Genomic DNA, 17,520 nt, shown 5'->3' with positions numbered 1-17,520 from the left:
CTTCATGATTCTACGTAGGCAGGAGTTATGAAAGCTGGATAACCTGTTAATGTCTTTTTCTGTCATTCTCCAGCATTCAGCTCCATAAAGTAAAACTGATGTTACACAGCTGTTATAGATTTTCAGTTTGGTCTTTTTCTGATTGATGGTGTTTTCCAGATGTTTCTTAGTCTGTGAAAGGCTGATCTTACCTTGCCAATTGGTAAGTTATTTAACATTTATTATAAAGACTTCTAAATCTCGTACGTTCTCAATGATGGAAATGCTATATATGAAGATGCATTTGGATTTAAATAATAAATTTGTTACGAAGTTAAGAGAACTTGAAACTAGACTTTACCTTTTCTATTGTCTACAGATACTGTTTGCACATATTAAAACTAGAGCTTACAACAAATATCGTTATGCACTGAGTAGCACTTTATCACCGATATTTGATTCAGAATAGCATATTTATACAACATGTTCGTTGATTTTGGCCATATTATCAAAGATTATGAGATCTACTTAAATATCAAAAAGGACTTGGTATTATTGCCAATGGGACAACTCTTCACAGGAGACCAAATAATTCAGACATTAACAACTACAGACATATTTTGTTTCAAAACATCATGTACATGAAATAAACATATAAATGCAGTTATATGCATAACTAAAGAGATTGGAAACAAGGTTTCTTTAAAAACATTCTGTTTCCCTGACAAAACAGGGAAGAAATAATTATGAAACAATAAATGAAAGAACAGTGGTTATCCTTAATGAACAAATTATGTTTGCAAACAACTGCTACAAAGATTCAGCGTATATATCTTAAATCCAACAAGAGAAGCTTTGTCATTTGTCGTGCTGAGCTATACTTTTATGATTTAGTCTCTTAAATATTTAAGTTTTATTGCATACATAGAGATGCGCGATAGACACTTACAGTTATCTGGTCAACTACCAAGAATACGTGATATGACGAATTAAATGTAAAGTGAAGGTTAGGAAAAGAGCAATGATGTTTAAGAAGTAAAATACGATCTTCAACACAATCTAATCAAAGGGAAAAAATAATATGAAAAAATTAACATAAAGAATATTATTCATGTCGTTTATCCCTTATGAATAAAGTATGTTTACAAACCCTTGTTACAAATGAAATAACTATAGGCTTACATCATTGTTATTCTGCAGACATTGCATCACAGGTTCAGCTTTTTGAATATCTGTGTTTTAGTACCGAAAGACCAAAGATGTAACTAGTACCGCATATTTTTGAATAAACTATTAAAAAGGTTCTATATTTAAAATTCAAACAATTGTCGGGATTTCAAATTACTCATCCTAAGTGTAGATTTTTGTTTTTTTACAAGAGATTAGTTTCGGGTTAAAAGGTATATTGTATTAAAATTGTATAATAGAAAAATAGGAGTATTTATCATATATACAAAGGTTTAAGTTTGAAGTTTTGCTCTGTTTATAGATGTATCACACCAGGATTTGAAACATAAATCAACAACTTTCAGATATACATGTTTTGATGATATTCGTTTATTTTGTCTTTTTAAAAAAATACTTATCATATATTCCAGTCAACATAAAATCCATTCTGATACAAAAGGGAAAAAAAGTATTCAATTAACTTCCAGACTTTTGTATTAACACTAATATATAAAAGCCATCTGAAAACTATAACGCCATAGTTCATTTTCTCCAAATATTACCTTTTAAATCAAACGTAATAACCAGTCTGTGGTGTCTAAATGTTCCAATTACTATGATCAACTAGAGTAAGTACTTTACGATTTCACGAATACAATGCCGTAGTACAAAATACATCTCAATCATCATTTGGAGGACAAATTGATTAAAATCAACACAGGTTCTTAGGTTGAAATCCTACCATTGATCCGCATAAGTGTTCTCCCTTATTGGCTGATTACCTCTCTATCAAAGATTCTAGTCTGGCAATCTTTCCACGTTTTTCAGTGTCTATAGTTATGACATTTAAACTCTAAATAGTTTTAAGTAATATTGATAGAAATAAAAAACTGAATTATAGAAATTTTTTTTTAGATAACTTTGTACTTTATTTGGCCTTTTTAACTTTTTTGGACTCGAGCGTCACTGATGAGTCTTTAGTAGACGAAACGCGCGTCTGACGTATATACTAAATTTAGTCCTGGTATCTATGATGAGTTTATTTATAAACCCGGTGTTATAGCCAATAGAAAGTTTGATGTTATTTTCACTTTTTACTTATCCCCACAATTAAACTTTGTATTGATTTAATGATCTAGATTAAGCGTACATGAAGCAGCAATCATACAACATAAGAAAACCTAACACCAAATACACACAAACAAACATGTCATTCAAAAGCTTCAAATGTAAATTTGTAAATTTGGCAAATAATTAGTGTCCTATACCTAATCACATTTTTAAATTCAAATAGTTAATTCATCTTTCATAACTTTATCTTTGGAAACAATTGACTTTTTCCTCAATTTTGGCTTAACCTCAACGTTCCTTCTTAATAACAGTTTGATAATAATTTGAAGACAACTCTGACACTTTGTTACCAATCCACAGGTTTATAATTTGAACTTTTTGTAGAACCCGCTCTTACACTTTGTCGTTTTGCGTAATAACCACTTTGCCGTTTCCATTTTTGAATATGGTCTTTCTTCTTTCGTTTGAAAAATCCACACTGAAAGGAAAATAAAGTTTCTTACAGATTTCGTTAACCTCAAGACATAGACGTATAAGTTTATGAAGAACAGAAAAAGCATAAAAAGAGATAAATCTCACTGCTTGAAGCATGTGAAGATTGAATATCAATCTAAAACGGCAAATCAATGACGCTTTTATTAGGAAATGATCAAACTGCTTTGAATGCATTTTAAAAAATATTCTGCAGTATTTAATTTACAACTGTGTTTATCTTGACAGCCACAAAACGTTCGTCAATATTTAACTATGATTGATCCACTTTAAAAAGTAAAATCACAAAAATACTGAACTCGAAGGAAAATTCAAAACGGAAATTCCCTAATCAACTGGCAAAATCAAAAGCTCTAACACATCAAATGAATAGATAACATATGTCATATTCCTGACTTGGTTCAGACATTTTCTTATGTAGAAAATGGTGAATTGAACCTGGTTTGATAGCTAGCTAAAACTCTCACTTGTATGATAGTTGCATCAAATTCCGTTATATTGACAACGATGCGTGAACAAAACAAACAGATATAATAGGTAATAATGTGAAAATGTCAAATGTTTTTGTGCATTTGTTTATTCCACATTGGCAAGAGGTATAGTAATGAGCGTATTACTGTGCATATGTTTTTTTCACATTGGCAAGGGGTATCGGGGGAAGATCTCACTAAAATGTTTATCCCCCACGTTTAGCGCATGTCCCAATTTCGGAAACCCTAGCCGTTGTTAGTCGTGTGTGGCTTTTTGTCATTTTGAATGTTTTGTTTGTCATTGAGTAAAATTGAGAAAGGAAATGGGGAATGTGTCAAAGCGACAACAACCCGACTATGTGTATTGATATTAAAATGCGACATAAATCCGCTTTTATATGCCTGATTTTCATGCCGCGATGAAGACCCATTGATGGCATTCGGCTCTGTTTTATTCCTTGGTCGGGTTGATGGCTCTCTGACACATTCCCCGTTTCCATTTTCTAATCTACATGTGTTCCGAGGATGTTCGTGTTTGTATATTTATCATTTAAATGGTTTTATTTAACATTTACAAAATTTTATCACCGGTATAAGGAAATAATTCGTAAATATAACCCAACATGCAGACATCTTATACGTTCAGGTATTTCACATCCAATCTTTTATGGTAATATTCTTTACAAAGCACAAAAATGTCAGTATTCACCTTAAAAGCTTACAAAACCTTTAAACAGACTAATTAAGAAGGGATATAGTAACGATACTGTTGTCAGGTCATTAAAGATTGCATATTGTGGCTTTAATATTGATTCACTTATAGGGTCTTTGCATCGGAACTAAACACATTTTTTTAAAACAGTTATTGGCATGACACGGGTTATGTTCTTCTCATATATTTTATGATAGTATGATATTAAACCCCTAACGGGAGGGATTGTGCCTGATGTTTATATGATGAAATCGAACAACACATACCGACTAATATGACGTAATTACCTTCAATGAACATATACCGACTTATTTCAAGTAATTACCTTCCACAAACATATACCGACTAATATCAAAAGCAGTAACCCACCAACACATCCACCAACTATAATCCATATATTCACTTTTTCCGATTCAAGTCTCACCTCTCTTGGGAATATTTCACTAGGAACCTGAAAACCATAAATATATTCTGTGTTAGGTGCAAGCAAACGATAAACATATTGTAATATCTACAACAGATAAAAAAAAGTATTATATTAACTCCTGAGCTGTACATGTGTGTATACAATAGAACTAATTTCCTTGTTCAAAGTATATACTAATAGGTTTTTGGAATTGCATTACTCTCACGCAAAGATTTATTGTAAAGTGCTTTTGACGACATTGCTAAATACGGAAACTACACAATAAATCAAGTGCGTCCAATATGCTTTTCAGAATAACTCTTCTACAAGAACTGACAAATTGTTAATACAATCGACTATATTAACCAACGGAACGAATAGACCAGATCAAACAAATGTAACTAATGATGTCAGGCGTCAACTGGCTTATAAATCAAAGATACTAGGTAGTGATCAATTTATTTTATGCTGCCCTGTTGATTATAAAACAAAATTGAACTAGTGAGAAATGAGTGTTGGCCATTGGTGTAGAAAACGTGAGAAATGTGTAGAAAAATTTCTGTGATGAGCAATATTTGCAGTGCAAAATTTAGCAAAGGGAACTCTTCATTCACTCAAGCTGCAGTTTTATTAACACCCAAAGGTGTAGAAACTTCAGATTTTGAGAATTTTTAATATTGAAAAACTCAGAATTCAAAACATCTACCATTGTCGCCGATGTAAATTGTTACTTCATTATTTTGGCCTTAAGTAAAACAGTTTAATATGAGTATTGTCTCTGTCCTTTACACAAAGTAGATAAGTCTATAAAATCTATAAATTCCCTTAACCAACCGTCTCCAACAATTGTATATAATATTTTAAGTATATTCTGGTTGACGTTACTTACTGCATATGATGTATTTACAGCCACGATTAATTGTCTGTTGTCGTTTTTACTTTGAACTGTTCCTATACTCTTATATAGTATAGCGGATACCTGTAATAGAAATTAAAACAACAAATAGTCATTTGTCTATTGTCGTCCTTTTCTATAACTGCTTTCATACATTTGCATGGTATATCCTGTTTCTCAATGGAAATCCTGCAACTTTTATTCTTTTATATGCTGAAGCATATATATCTATACTATAACGAGAAAATACACATATGGTATACAAGTTGAAAGTTTAGCTACCTTTAAATTAGGTTTGATCTACCATTTTCTTAGGGAAATACATGTACCAAGTCAGGAGTATGGCAGTTGTTTTTCACTAGTTCTGCTGATTAAAAGCGTTACATTTGTTCGTTTCAATGGACTTCCACTTTTTGAATTTGCTTTACAGTTAGATATTTTTGTTATTCTATTTTGTCTTTTTTCATTCTTTTGTCTAATTTGGTGGTGTTTTTTTCTCTTAGACATATCAGTTTGAGAAACTGCAAACTAAACACTTGTTATTTCCTTAATTTATACTGAAATTGTCGGTCATTTTATTGTGTATGTAATTAGTGTTCTTTCTATAACATGCTATTAGGGTATGGGTTTTGCTTATTGTTGGCGGGTGTGTGTTGACCTCTTAGTCATGAAGAAGGGTTTTTCGCAATCATACCACATAGTTTTACTCTGATAATGCTACTATACAATGAAAAAAAATCCTTTGAAATTCCATGTTGTACATAACATACCAATCATATTTGAGAGAATGTTTACGCTATTTGTTATTATGAATTCCACGGCAAACACAGGAATCTGACATGGTTAACTTCAGCCTACTGTTCCTTACAAAAATTGGTAAAAACTTTTTATGTATATCATATATGCTTTGAACGTTAAAGCCAGTTTAAACTTGAATGAAAAAAGGATTCAATTTTTATACTTCTTCATTGACATGATTCATCACAAAACTTTCTAAAATTGTCCGTTGATTCTAATATTATAAAGAAACTTATTTTTCAAGTCAGCCAGGCACTGCCAGGTAAAACTAGGTGAATATTCACAAAGGTATTAAATGGAGTACTCTATAATTATCTGCGTCCATGCTCACTTGAGTGAATCTTCTTATATATTATCTGCGTCTTTGCTCACCTTAGTAAAACTAAGTGAATTTTCTGATATATTCACTAACACATCAAATGTTTCTGTCTGGTCTTTCTCTAACATGTCAACCTTTATTTCAATGATCGCCCATTTACTCGAATCAACTGTGCTACATGACTAAAATATAAATAATTCGTTAAATCGCAATTTCAGAAATATTCTGTCGTAATGTCAAAAAAATCATACCATAAATAACAGACAAATACTCATCATAATCCGACATTATCTCTTTATTATGAGACATAATATACTAAATAGTAAACATAAAACCATTCGACACTTCAAAAAAATACACATTCTCAATATATAAATATTTCCGTTTAATTTCTTAAATGTCAAATGAAGGTCAGCAAAATAGTAAAATAATGAAAGAAACCCTGCATAACTTCTTCGTGTTTAAGTGCTTCTGCAATTCTATATTATATTAGCACTATAACTTACAATGTCCTTAATTGTTCGTTTCGATTGCTGTTCTTGAGTTTGTCTGAGTGAGGTTTCTCTCCGTTTCCGATTTGGATTAACAGTGGGTCTTTCCGGTAATGTAGATGTTTGAAACAATGTTTCAGTTTGAGGTGTGGTTGTAGTAGTTGACAGTTGTCTCTCTGGTTTGTATATCATCTCTCCTAGAAACCTTATTACTCTCCAACTTATTACTGGACTATTATGCAAGACCTAAATAATAAATAAACATCATATATTAAGATATCGTCGTATTTATTATGAAATAACAGTCTATTTAGTGAGGGTTATAGATATATATTCATTATTCGTTTATAGTAATTTTCACCGAATGTGGCCTACCGAGTTATAATTATTACCGAGTTTGTACTCACATGAGCAATACGACAGACTCTCTGCCTACCCTTCCTATAGTACTTAAGATCATCCCCTGTTTAAGAGGGGTTTGTAATGGCAAATCTTAAGTTTTCATAACAGCAGTCATCTCAATACTACAATCTATGACAAACGAGACGTTTTCAATTTTGATAATATATATTTTGCTCGCCTAATTAATTAGCAGCAATATACAACTTTAATCGCGTATGGAGTAAACATTTCGCGATTGAAACGTTATTCAAGATTTTGCAGATGCTATTTTGTCTCTGTAAAACGTCATCGGTGTCTGATCACAAAAAGCTCTAGTCAATTAAACTAAATTGATGTGCCTTCAGTATCCTTCGCTTATCTCTTTGTCCACCAAGCAAACGTTAACCTCTGTACATAATTGTATTGCCATCATATTTTTCTATATATCTAATCTGACGATAAGACATATTTCTATATATTCATTATATACGGGGTTCATACCTCTGGTATGACCTCTATATCTAATATGACGATAAAACATATGTATACATACATTAGACAGGGGGATTCAGACCCTTAGTGTTAACGTTACCTGTATTGTCCCTCTTGCCATCATCTTTTTCTCTATATCTGATATGACAGGTAGACAGATTTCTATAGTTCCATTATGCAACGGACTTGGACCTCTATTCTTTATTTCGTACGTATGAATAAACGTAAGAACATTGTTCTTCCTCTCAGAGATAGTTAACTGATCCGGTTTTGATATCCTATTAAAAAGAATGAATATATATTACCTTCTATAGATTGATAGAGATATGATTTGTTAAAAGACTACACGTATATATGTATATTTGATATAGGATGTCCTAAAAAATATAGGGTTAGTTACCATAAATGAATAGTTACTATATGGGGTTAGAAAGGAGTAACTCCCTTTCAAAAAAAAAAAGAAAGATGCCCTAATCCTTTATAAAAACAACACTGTGTTGAGAAAATCTCTGAATGGATTCAACAGACGAAGAAATTGATACATGTAATGAACGATTGAAATAGATTCAAGAAATAAATTAAAAGCTAAAAAGATGTTATTGTTGGCATTTCTTTTCTGTTTAGACAATTAGAAGTAGGATCTTAATACTAAGTATTGAAGACTTGGTCACTTTGATAGGCCGCTCGTCAAAATACCACATGTGAAGATAGTCGGTAAGATAAATTCGTTGCACGGTGTGCTAGTGACATAATACGGTATATACATGATACAGGGGGTCAGTTAATTCCATATCTATATCGTATTAGGTGACTAACACACCATGTAAGTAATTATATATACATAAGTGAGTTTGTATCGGTGTTTGCTTTTCGACAACAATAGACGATATATCATGATAGTAAGGGGACTCGAAGGTTATTTGGTAAATGTTTTTATGTCTTGAGGTTTCTTTGATAATTCAAAAACTTGTTAAATAACGACAAAATTACATATCAAAAGAATGTATTTGTGATTTCGACAAATCTAACAAATACGCCTATTCTATTTTGTTTTCTATTTAAGTTCCTGCTGTATGCCCAATTTACCAGCAAAAACATGTCTCCAATTCTCAGAATGTACAAACCTATAAAGCGGAGCTATATTTATATTACATCTAAGTTTTTATATACCTGGCTCCATTGTATCTATTTGCTGTCAAGGAGTTTTGTGTTTTTCCATCAGTTACCTGAATATTCAGGCCTCTGAGAATTTTCTGCATGTTTTTATATTGAACGTTGTATCTATGACAATTACCCCACATCTGAAAATTTCATACATGTGTTTTATGAAATTCAGATAAACACAGGTACTATACATTTGTTATTAAGTAATAAAACGTTCCACTCACCCAGTCAGTTCTACATGAGCATGTAACTTGACAGATGCTATCAGTTTCCGTTGATTATCTGACATATCCAAATCTGGACTCGTTGTCTCTGCCATTGTTATAAATATTATATTTTGTTCAAAATTACCAAGATTTTGATTCTCTTTAATTAACAAATAACGTGACACACTAAACCGTACACTAAACGTTGCCTGTTGCTGCTGAAATAGTGTATTTCTCAGATCGCACTGTACGTGTGTCTCATTGTTTTCCTCGACAATATTTCTACAGTCTACAGGCTCTGTAACTTCATTTGTCGGCTGACTGAATCCAATATATCTGGTATTATTAGATATCTCAATATTTATCTGTGTTCCATGCGACTGGTCTCCTGTATTAATAACTTTTACAGTTAGTACTGTTTCTGAAGTCTCTCCTACGATAATTTCTTTTGGATGTAAGGTGGCTTCAATATGTAAGTCAGGATTGCATGTTCCATTGCAACCAGTAGAAAAATTTGCCTGAAAGAAATTATCTCTTTTAGAAATTTAAAATTTTATAGGGCCATTTTTGTTTTCGACATTATTAGTTGGAATGTGTATATCATGTATTTCTGGTTATAAACATGTGAAACAATGGAATACTAACTGATCAAGTGCTATTAGTCGTAATTTGTTTTTTTAATTTCGCACAAAAACATCAAAAGGTGTATTTATGCATGCCTTTGAACACACTGGGTTATGAGCAAACACACACGTGCCCACCAAGGTCCATATCAACACGGATAAATAACAGGAAATTAAAATACACAGTTGATTATTTTACTGCTGTATTTAATTGTCATGTAAAAAGAAAACATCAAAACATCAATTGCTCTCGGAGGAATTGAATATCTTACCGCCTTGTGTGTGGATCATTACGGTTGAAATAAATGATTTTCAAATCGATTTACGAAATTTGAATGAAGTAACCTGTTGTCGTTTTGATAAATCCTAAAACTAGTTACCACATTTCTACCCTGTACTTGACTTTGACATTCCCATTTGAAATGGATCCCACCGTTCGATCCTAGTATGGATTTTGACATTCCCATCTAAAATGGATCCCACCGTTCGACCCTAGTATGGATTTTGACATTCCCATCTAAAATGGACCCCACCGTTCGACCCTAGTATGGATTTTGTCATTGCCATTTGAAATGTATCTCACCGTTCGACCCTAGTATGGATTTTAACATGCCAATTTGACATGGATTCCATCATTCGACCCTAGCACCGATTTTGACATTCCCATTTGAAATAGATCCTACCGTTCGACACTAGTATGGATTTTGACAGGCCCATTTAAAATGGATCCCACCGTTCGACCCTAGTATGGATTTTGTCATTGCCATTTGAAATCGATCCCACCGTTCGACCCTAGTATTGATTATGACATGCCCATTTGACATGGATCCCATCATTCGACCCTAGTACCGATTTTGACATTCCCATTTGAAATGGATCCCATCGTTCGACCCTAGTATGGATTTTGACAGGCCCATATAAAATGGATCCCACCGTTCGACCCTAGTATGGATTTTGACATTCCCATTAGACATGAATCCCATCGTTCGACCCTAGTATTGATTTTGACAGGCCCATTTAAAATGGATCCCACCGTTCGACCCTAATATTGATTTTGACATGCTTATTTGAAATCATGGATCCCACCGTTCGATCCTTATATTGATTTTGACATGCCCATTTGAAATGAATCCCATCGTTCGACCCGTGTATTTATTTTGACATTCCCATTTGAAATGAATTCCATCTTTAGACCCTAGTATTGATTTTGACATGCCCATTTGAAATGGATCTCACCGTTCGACCCTAGTATTGATTTTGACATTCCCATTTGAAATGAATCCCATCGTTCGACCCTAGTATTAATTTTGGCATTCCCATTTGAAATGAATCCCACCGTTCGACCCTAGTATTGATTTTGACATTCCCCTTTGAAATGGATCCCACAGTTCGACCCTAGTATTGATTTTGACATGCCCATATTGCATTTGAAATGAATCCCATCGTTAGACCTTAGTATTGATTTCGACATGCCCATTTGAAATGAATCCCACCGTTCGACCCTAGTATTGATTTTGACATGCCCATTTGAAATGAATCCATTGTTTGACACTAGTATTGATTTTGACATTTCCATTTGAAATGGATCTCACCGTTCGACCCTAGTTTTCATTTTGACATTCCCATTTGAAATGAATCCCGTCGTTCGACCTTAGTATTGATTTTGACATGCCCATTTAAAATTGATCCCACCGATAGACCATATTATTGATTTTGACATGCTCATTTGAAATAAATTCCATCGTTCGACCCTAGTATTGATTTTGATTTGCCCATTTGAAATGAATCCCATCGTTCGACCCTAGTATTGATTTTGACATGCACATTTAATATTAATCCCATCGTTCATCCTAGTATTGATTTTGACATTCCCATTACAAATGGATCCCATCGTTAGACCCTAGTATCGATTTTAACATGCCCATTTAAAATGGATCCAATCGTTCGACCCTAGTGTGGATTTTGACATTCCCATTTGAAATGGATCCCACCGTTCGATCCTAGTATGGAATTTGACATTCCCATCTAAAATGTATCCCACCGTTCGACCCTAGTATGCATTTTGACATTCCCATCTAAAATGGATCCCACCGTTCGACCCTAGTATGGATTTTGTCATTGCCATTTGAAATGGATCTCACCGTTCGACCCTATTATGGATTTTGACATGCCCATTTGACATGGATTCCATCATTCGACCCTAGAACCGATTTTGATATTCCAATTTGAAATAGATCCTACCGTTCGACCCTAGTATGGATTTTGACAGGCCCATTTAAAATGGATCCCACCGTTCGACCCTAGTATGGATTTTGTCATTGCCATTTGAAAAGGATCCCACAGTTCGACCCTAGTATTGATTGTGACATGCCCATTTGACATGGATCCCATCATTCGACCCTAGTACCGATTTTGACATTCCCATTTGAAATGGATCCCACCGTTCGACCCTAGTATGGATTTTGACAGGCCCATATAAAACGGATCCCACCGTTCGACCCTAGTATGGATTTTGACATTCCTATTAGACATGAATCCCATCGTTCGACCCTAGTATTGATTTTGACAGGCCCATTTAAAATGGATCCGACCGTTCGACCCTAATATTGATTTTGACATGCCTATTTGAAATGGATCCCACCGTTCGATCCTTTTATTGATTTTGACATGACCATTTGAAATGAATCCCATCTTTATACCCTAGTATTGATTTTGACATTCCCATTTGAAATGGATCCCACCGTTCGACATATTATTGATTTTGACATTCCCATTTGAAATGGATTCCACTGTTCGATCCTAGTATTGGTTTTGGCATTCCCATTTGAAATGGATCCCACCGTTCGACCATAGTATTGATTTTGACATTCCCATTTGAAATGGATCCCACAGTTTGACCCTAGTATTGATTTTGACATGCCCATATTGCATTTGAAATGAATCCCATCGTGAGACCCTAGTATTGATTTTGACATTCCCATTTGAAATGGATCCCACCGTTCGACATATTATTGATTTTGACATTCCCATTTGAAATGGATTCCACTGTTCGATCCTAGTATTGGTTTTGGCATTCCCATTTGAAATGGATCCCACCGTTCGACCATAGTATTGATTTTGTCATTGCCATTTGAAATCGATCCCACCGTTCGACCCTAGTATTGATTATGACATGCCCATTTGACATGGATCCCATCATTCGACCCTAGTACCGATTTTGACATTCCCATTTGAAATGGATCCCATCGTTCGACCCTAGTATGGATTTTGACAGGCCCATATAAAATGGATCCCACCGTTCGACCCTAGTATGGATTTTGACATTCCCATTAGACATGAATCCCATCGTTCGACCCTAGTATTGATTTTGACAGGCCCATTTAAAATGGATCCCACCGTTCGACCCTAATATTGATTTTGACATGCTTATTTGAAATCATGGATCCCACCGTTCGATCCTTATATTGATTTTGACATGCCCATTTGAAATGAATCCCATCGTTCGACCCGTGTATTTATTTTGACATTCCCATTTGAAATGAATTCCATCTTTAGACCCTAGTATTGATTTTGACATGCCCATTTGAAATGGATCTCACCGTTCGACCCTAGTATTGATTTTGACATTCCCATTTGAAATGAATCCCATCGTTCGACCCTAGTATTAATTTTGGCATTCCCATTTGAAATGAATCCCACCGTTCGACCCTAGTATTGATTTTGACATTCCCCTTTGAAATGGATCCCACAGTTCGACCCTAGTATTGATTTTGACATGCCCATATTGCATTTGAAATGAATCCCATCGTTAGACCTTAGTATTGATTTCGACATGCCCATTTGAAATGAATCCCACCGTTCGACCCTAGTATTGATTTTGACATGCCCATTTGAAATGAATCCATTGTTTGACACTAGTATTGATTTTGACATTTCCATTTGAAATGGATCTCACCGTTCGACCCTAGTTTTCATTTTGACATTCCCATTTGAAATGAATCCCGTCGTTCGACCTTAGTATTGATTTTGACATGCCCATTTAAAATTGATCCCACCGATAGACCATATTATTGATTTTGACATGCTCATTTGAAATAAATTCCATCGTTCGACCCTAGTATTGATTTTGATTTGCCCATTTGAAATGAATCCCATCGTTCGACCCTAGTATTGATTTTGACATGCACATTTAATATTAATCCCATCGTTCATCCTAGTATTGATTTTGACATTCCCATTACAAATGGATCCCATCGTTAGACCCTAGTATCGATTTTAACATGCCCATTTAAAATGGATCCAATCGTTCGACCCTAGTGTGGATTTTGACATTCCCATTTGAAATGGATCCCACCGTTCGATCCTAGTATGGAATTTGACATTCCCATCTAAAATGTATCCCACCGTTCGACCCTAGTATGCATTTTGACATTCCCATCTAAAATGGATCCCACCGTTCGACCCTAGTATGGATTTTGTCATTGCCATTTGAAATGGATCTCACCGTTCGACCCTATTATGGATTTTGACATGCCCATTTGACATGGATTCCATCATTCGACCCTAGAACCGATTTTGATATTCCAATTTGAAATAGATCCTACCGTTCGACCCTAGTATGGATTTTGACAGGCCCATTTAAAATGGATCCCACCGTTCGACCCTAGTATGGATTTTGTCATTGCCATTTGAAAAGGATCCCACAGTTCGACCCTAGTATTGATTGTGACATGCCCATTTGACATGGATCCCATCATTCGACCCTAGTACCGATTTTGACATTCCCATTTGAAATGGATCCCACCGTTCGACCCTAGTATGGATTTTGACAGGCCCATATAAAACGGATCCCACCGTTCGACCCTAGTATGGATTTTGACATTCCTATTAGACATGAATCCCATCGTTCGACCCTAGTATTGATTTTGACAGGCCCATTTAAAATGGATCCGACCGTTCGACCCTAATATTGATTTTGACATGCCTATTTGAAATGGATCCCACCGTTCGATCCTTTTATTGATTTTGACATGACCATTTGAAATGAATCCCATCTTTATACCCTAGTATTGATTTTGACATTCCCATTTGAAATGGATCCCACCGTTCGACATATTATTGATTTTGACATTCCCATTTGAAATGGATTCCACTGTTCGATCCTAGTATTGGTTTTGGCATTCCCATTTGAAATGGATCCCACCGTTCGACCATAGTATTGATTTTGACATTCCCATTTGAAATGGATCCCACAGTTTGACCCTAGTATTGATTTTGACATGCCCATATTGCATTTGAAATGAATCCCATCGTGAGACCTTAGTATTGATTTCGACATACCCATTTGAAATGGATCACACCGTTCGACCCTAGTATTGATTTTGACATGCCCATTTGAAATGAATCCATTGTTCGACACTAGTATTGATTTTGACATTCCTATTTGAAATGGATCACACCGTTCGACCCTAGTTTTCATTTTGACATTCCCATTTGAAATGAATCCCGTCGTTCGACCCTAGTATTGATTTTGACATGCCCATTTAAAATGGATCCCACCGATAGACCATATTATTGATTTTGACATGCCCATTTGAAATAAATTCCATTGTTCGACCCTAGTATTGATTTTGATTTGCCCATTTGAAATGAATCCCATCGTTCGACCCTAGTATTGATTTTGACATTCCCATTACAAATAGATCCCATCGTTAGACCCTAGTATCGATTTTAACATGCCCATTTAAAATGGATCCGATCGTTCGACCCTAGTGTGGATTTTGACATTCCCATTTGAAATGGATCCCACCGTTCGATCCTAGTATGGATTTTGACATTCCCATCTAAAATGAATCCCACCGTTAGACCCTAGTATGGATTTTGACATTCTCATCTAAAATGGAGCCCACCGTTCGACCCTAGTATGGATTTTGTCATGCCCATTTAAAATGGATCCCACCGGTCGACCCTAGTATGGATTTTGACATTCCTATTTGAAATGGACCCTACCGTTCGACCCTAATATCGATTTTAACATGCCCATTTAAAATGGATCCCACCGTTCGACCCTAGTATTGATTTTGACATGCCCATTTGAAATAAATCCCATCGTTAGACCTTAGTATTGATTTTGACATGCCCATTTGTAATGGATCTCACCGTTCGACCCTAGTATTGCTTTTGACATTTCCATTTAAAATGATTCCCATCGTTCGACCTTAGTATTGATTTAGGCATTCCCATTTGAAATTGATCCCACCGTTCGACCCTAGTATTGATTTTGACATTCCTATTTGAATGGATCCCACCGTTCGACCCTCGTATTGATTTTGACATGCCCATTTGAAATAAATCCCACCGTTCGACACTAGTATTGATTTTGACATGCCCATTTGAAATGAATCCCATCGTTCGACCCTAGTATTGATTTTGACATTTTCATTTGAAATGGATCTCACCGTTCGACCCTTAAATTGATTTACACATTCCCATTTGCAATGAATCCCATCGTTCGACCCTAGTATTGATTTTGACATGCCCATATTGCATTTGAAATGAATCCCATCGTTAGACCCTAGTATTGTTTTTGACAAGCCCATTTGAAACGGATCTCACCGTTCGACCCTAGTATTGATTTTGACATTTCCATTTGAAATGAATTCCATCGTTCGACCCTAATATTGATTTTGGCATTCCCATTTAAAATGGATCCCACCGTTCGACCCTCGTATTGATTTTGACATTCCAATTTGAAATGGATCCCACAGTTCGACCCTAGTATTGATTTGACATACCCATATTGCATTTGAAATGAATCCCATCGTTAGACCCTAGTATTGATTTTGACATGCCCATTTGAAATGAATCCCATCGTTTGACCCTAGTATTGATTTTGACATTCCCATTTAAAACGAATCCCATCGTTAGACCCTTGTATTGATTTTGACATTCCCATTTGAAATGAATCCCATCGTTCGACCCTAGTATTGATTTTGACATTCCCATTTGAAATGGATCCCATTGATCGACCATATTATTGATTTTGACATGCACATTTGAAATGAATTCCTTCGTTCGATCCTAGTATTGCTTTTGATTTGCCCATTTAAAATGAATCCCATCGTTCACCCTAGTATTGATTTAGACATTCCCATTAGAAATGGATCCCATCGTTAGACCCTAGTATCGATTTTGACATTCCCATTTAAAATGGATCCCACCGTTCGACCCTAGTATGGATTTTGACATTACCATTTGACATGGATCCCATCGTTCGACCCTAAAATTGATTTTGACATGCCCATTTGAAATGAATCCCACCGTTCAACCCTAGTATATATTTTGACATGCCCATTTGAAATAAATCCCATCGTTCGATCCTAGTATTGATTTTGACATGCCCATTTGAAATGGATCTCACCGTTTGACCCTAGTATTGATTTTGACATTTCCATTTAAAATGAATCCCATCGTTCGACCCTAGTATTGATTTTGGCATTCCCATTTGAAATTTATCCCACCGTTCGACCCTAGTATGGATTTTGTCATTACCATTTGAAATGGATCCCACCGTTCGACCCTAGTATGGATTTTGACATGCCCATTTGAAATAAATACCACCGTTCAACCCTAGTATTGATTTTGACAAGCCCATTCGAAATTAATCCCATCGTTCGACCCTAGTATTGATTTTGACATGCCCATTTGAAATGGATCTCACCGTTCGACCCTTGTATTAATTTTGACATTCCCGTTTGAAATGAATCCCATCGTCCGACCCTTGTATTGATTTTGACATGCCCATATTGCATTTGAAATGAATCCCATCGTTAGACCCTAGTATTGATTTTGACA

General features: G+C 35.1%; 1 protein-coding gene across 1 annotated transcript in view; it reads right to left on the bottom strand.

Annotated features, from left to right (window-relative positions):
- Positions 1-2,256: 2,256 nt before the first annotated feature.
- LOC143065523 (integrin alpha-4-like) overlaps positions 2,257-17,520 on the bottom strand; it is a 73,552-nt gene continuing 58,288 nt past the window's right edge. Inside the window, exons 15-21 of the mRNA XM_076239148.1 lie at positions 9,062-9,561; positions 7,774-7,951; positions 6,816-7,046; positions 6,363-6,491; positions 5,187-5,276; positions 4,217-4,342; positions 2,257-2,695 (exon numbers count right to left, since the gene is read on the bottom strand). Of these exons, the coding sequence (XP_076095263.1) occupies positions 2,564-2,695; positions 4,217-4,342; positions 5,187-5,276; positions 6,363-6,491; positions 6,816-7,046; positions 7,774-7,951; positions 9,062-9,561 (1,386 nt within the window). The 3' untranslated portion in view covers positions 2,257-2,563. The remainder of the gene's footprint in view (positions 2,696-4,216; positions 4,343-5,186; positions 5,277-6,362; positions 6,492-6,815; positions 7,047-7,773; positions 7,952-9,061; positions 9,562-17,520) is intronic.

Source organism: Mytilus galloprovincialis, chromosome 2 (assembly GCF_965363235.1).
Source record: "Mytilus galloprovincialis chromosome 2, xbMytGall1.hap1.1, whole genome shotgun sequence".
Classification (NCBI taxonomy): Eukaryota; Metazoa; Mollusca; class Bivalvia; order Mytilida; family Mytilidae; genus Mytilus; species Mytilus galloprovincialis.
This window is presented reverse-complemented; position numbering and strand designations above follow the sequence as displayed.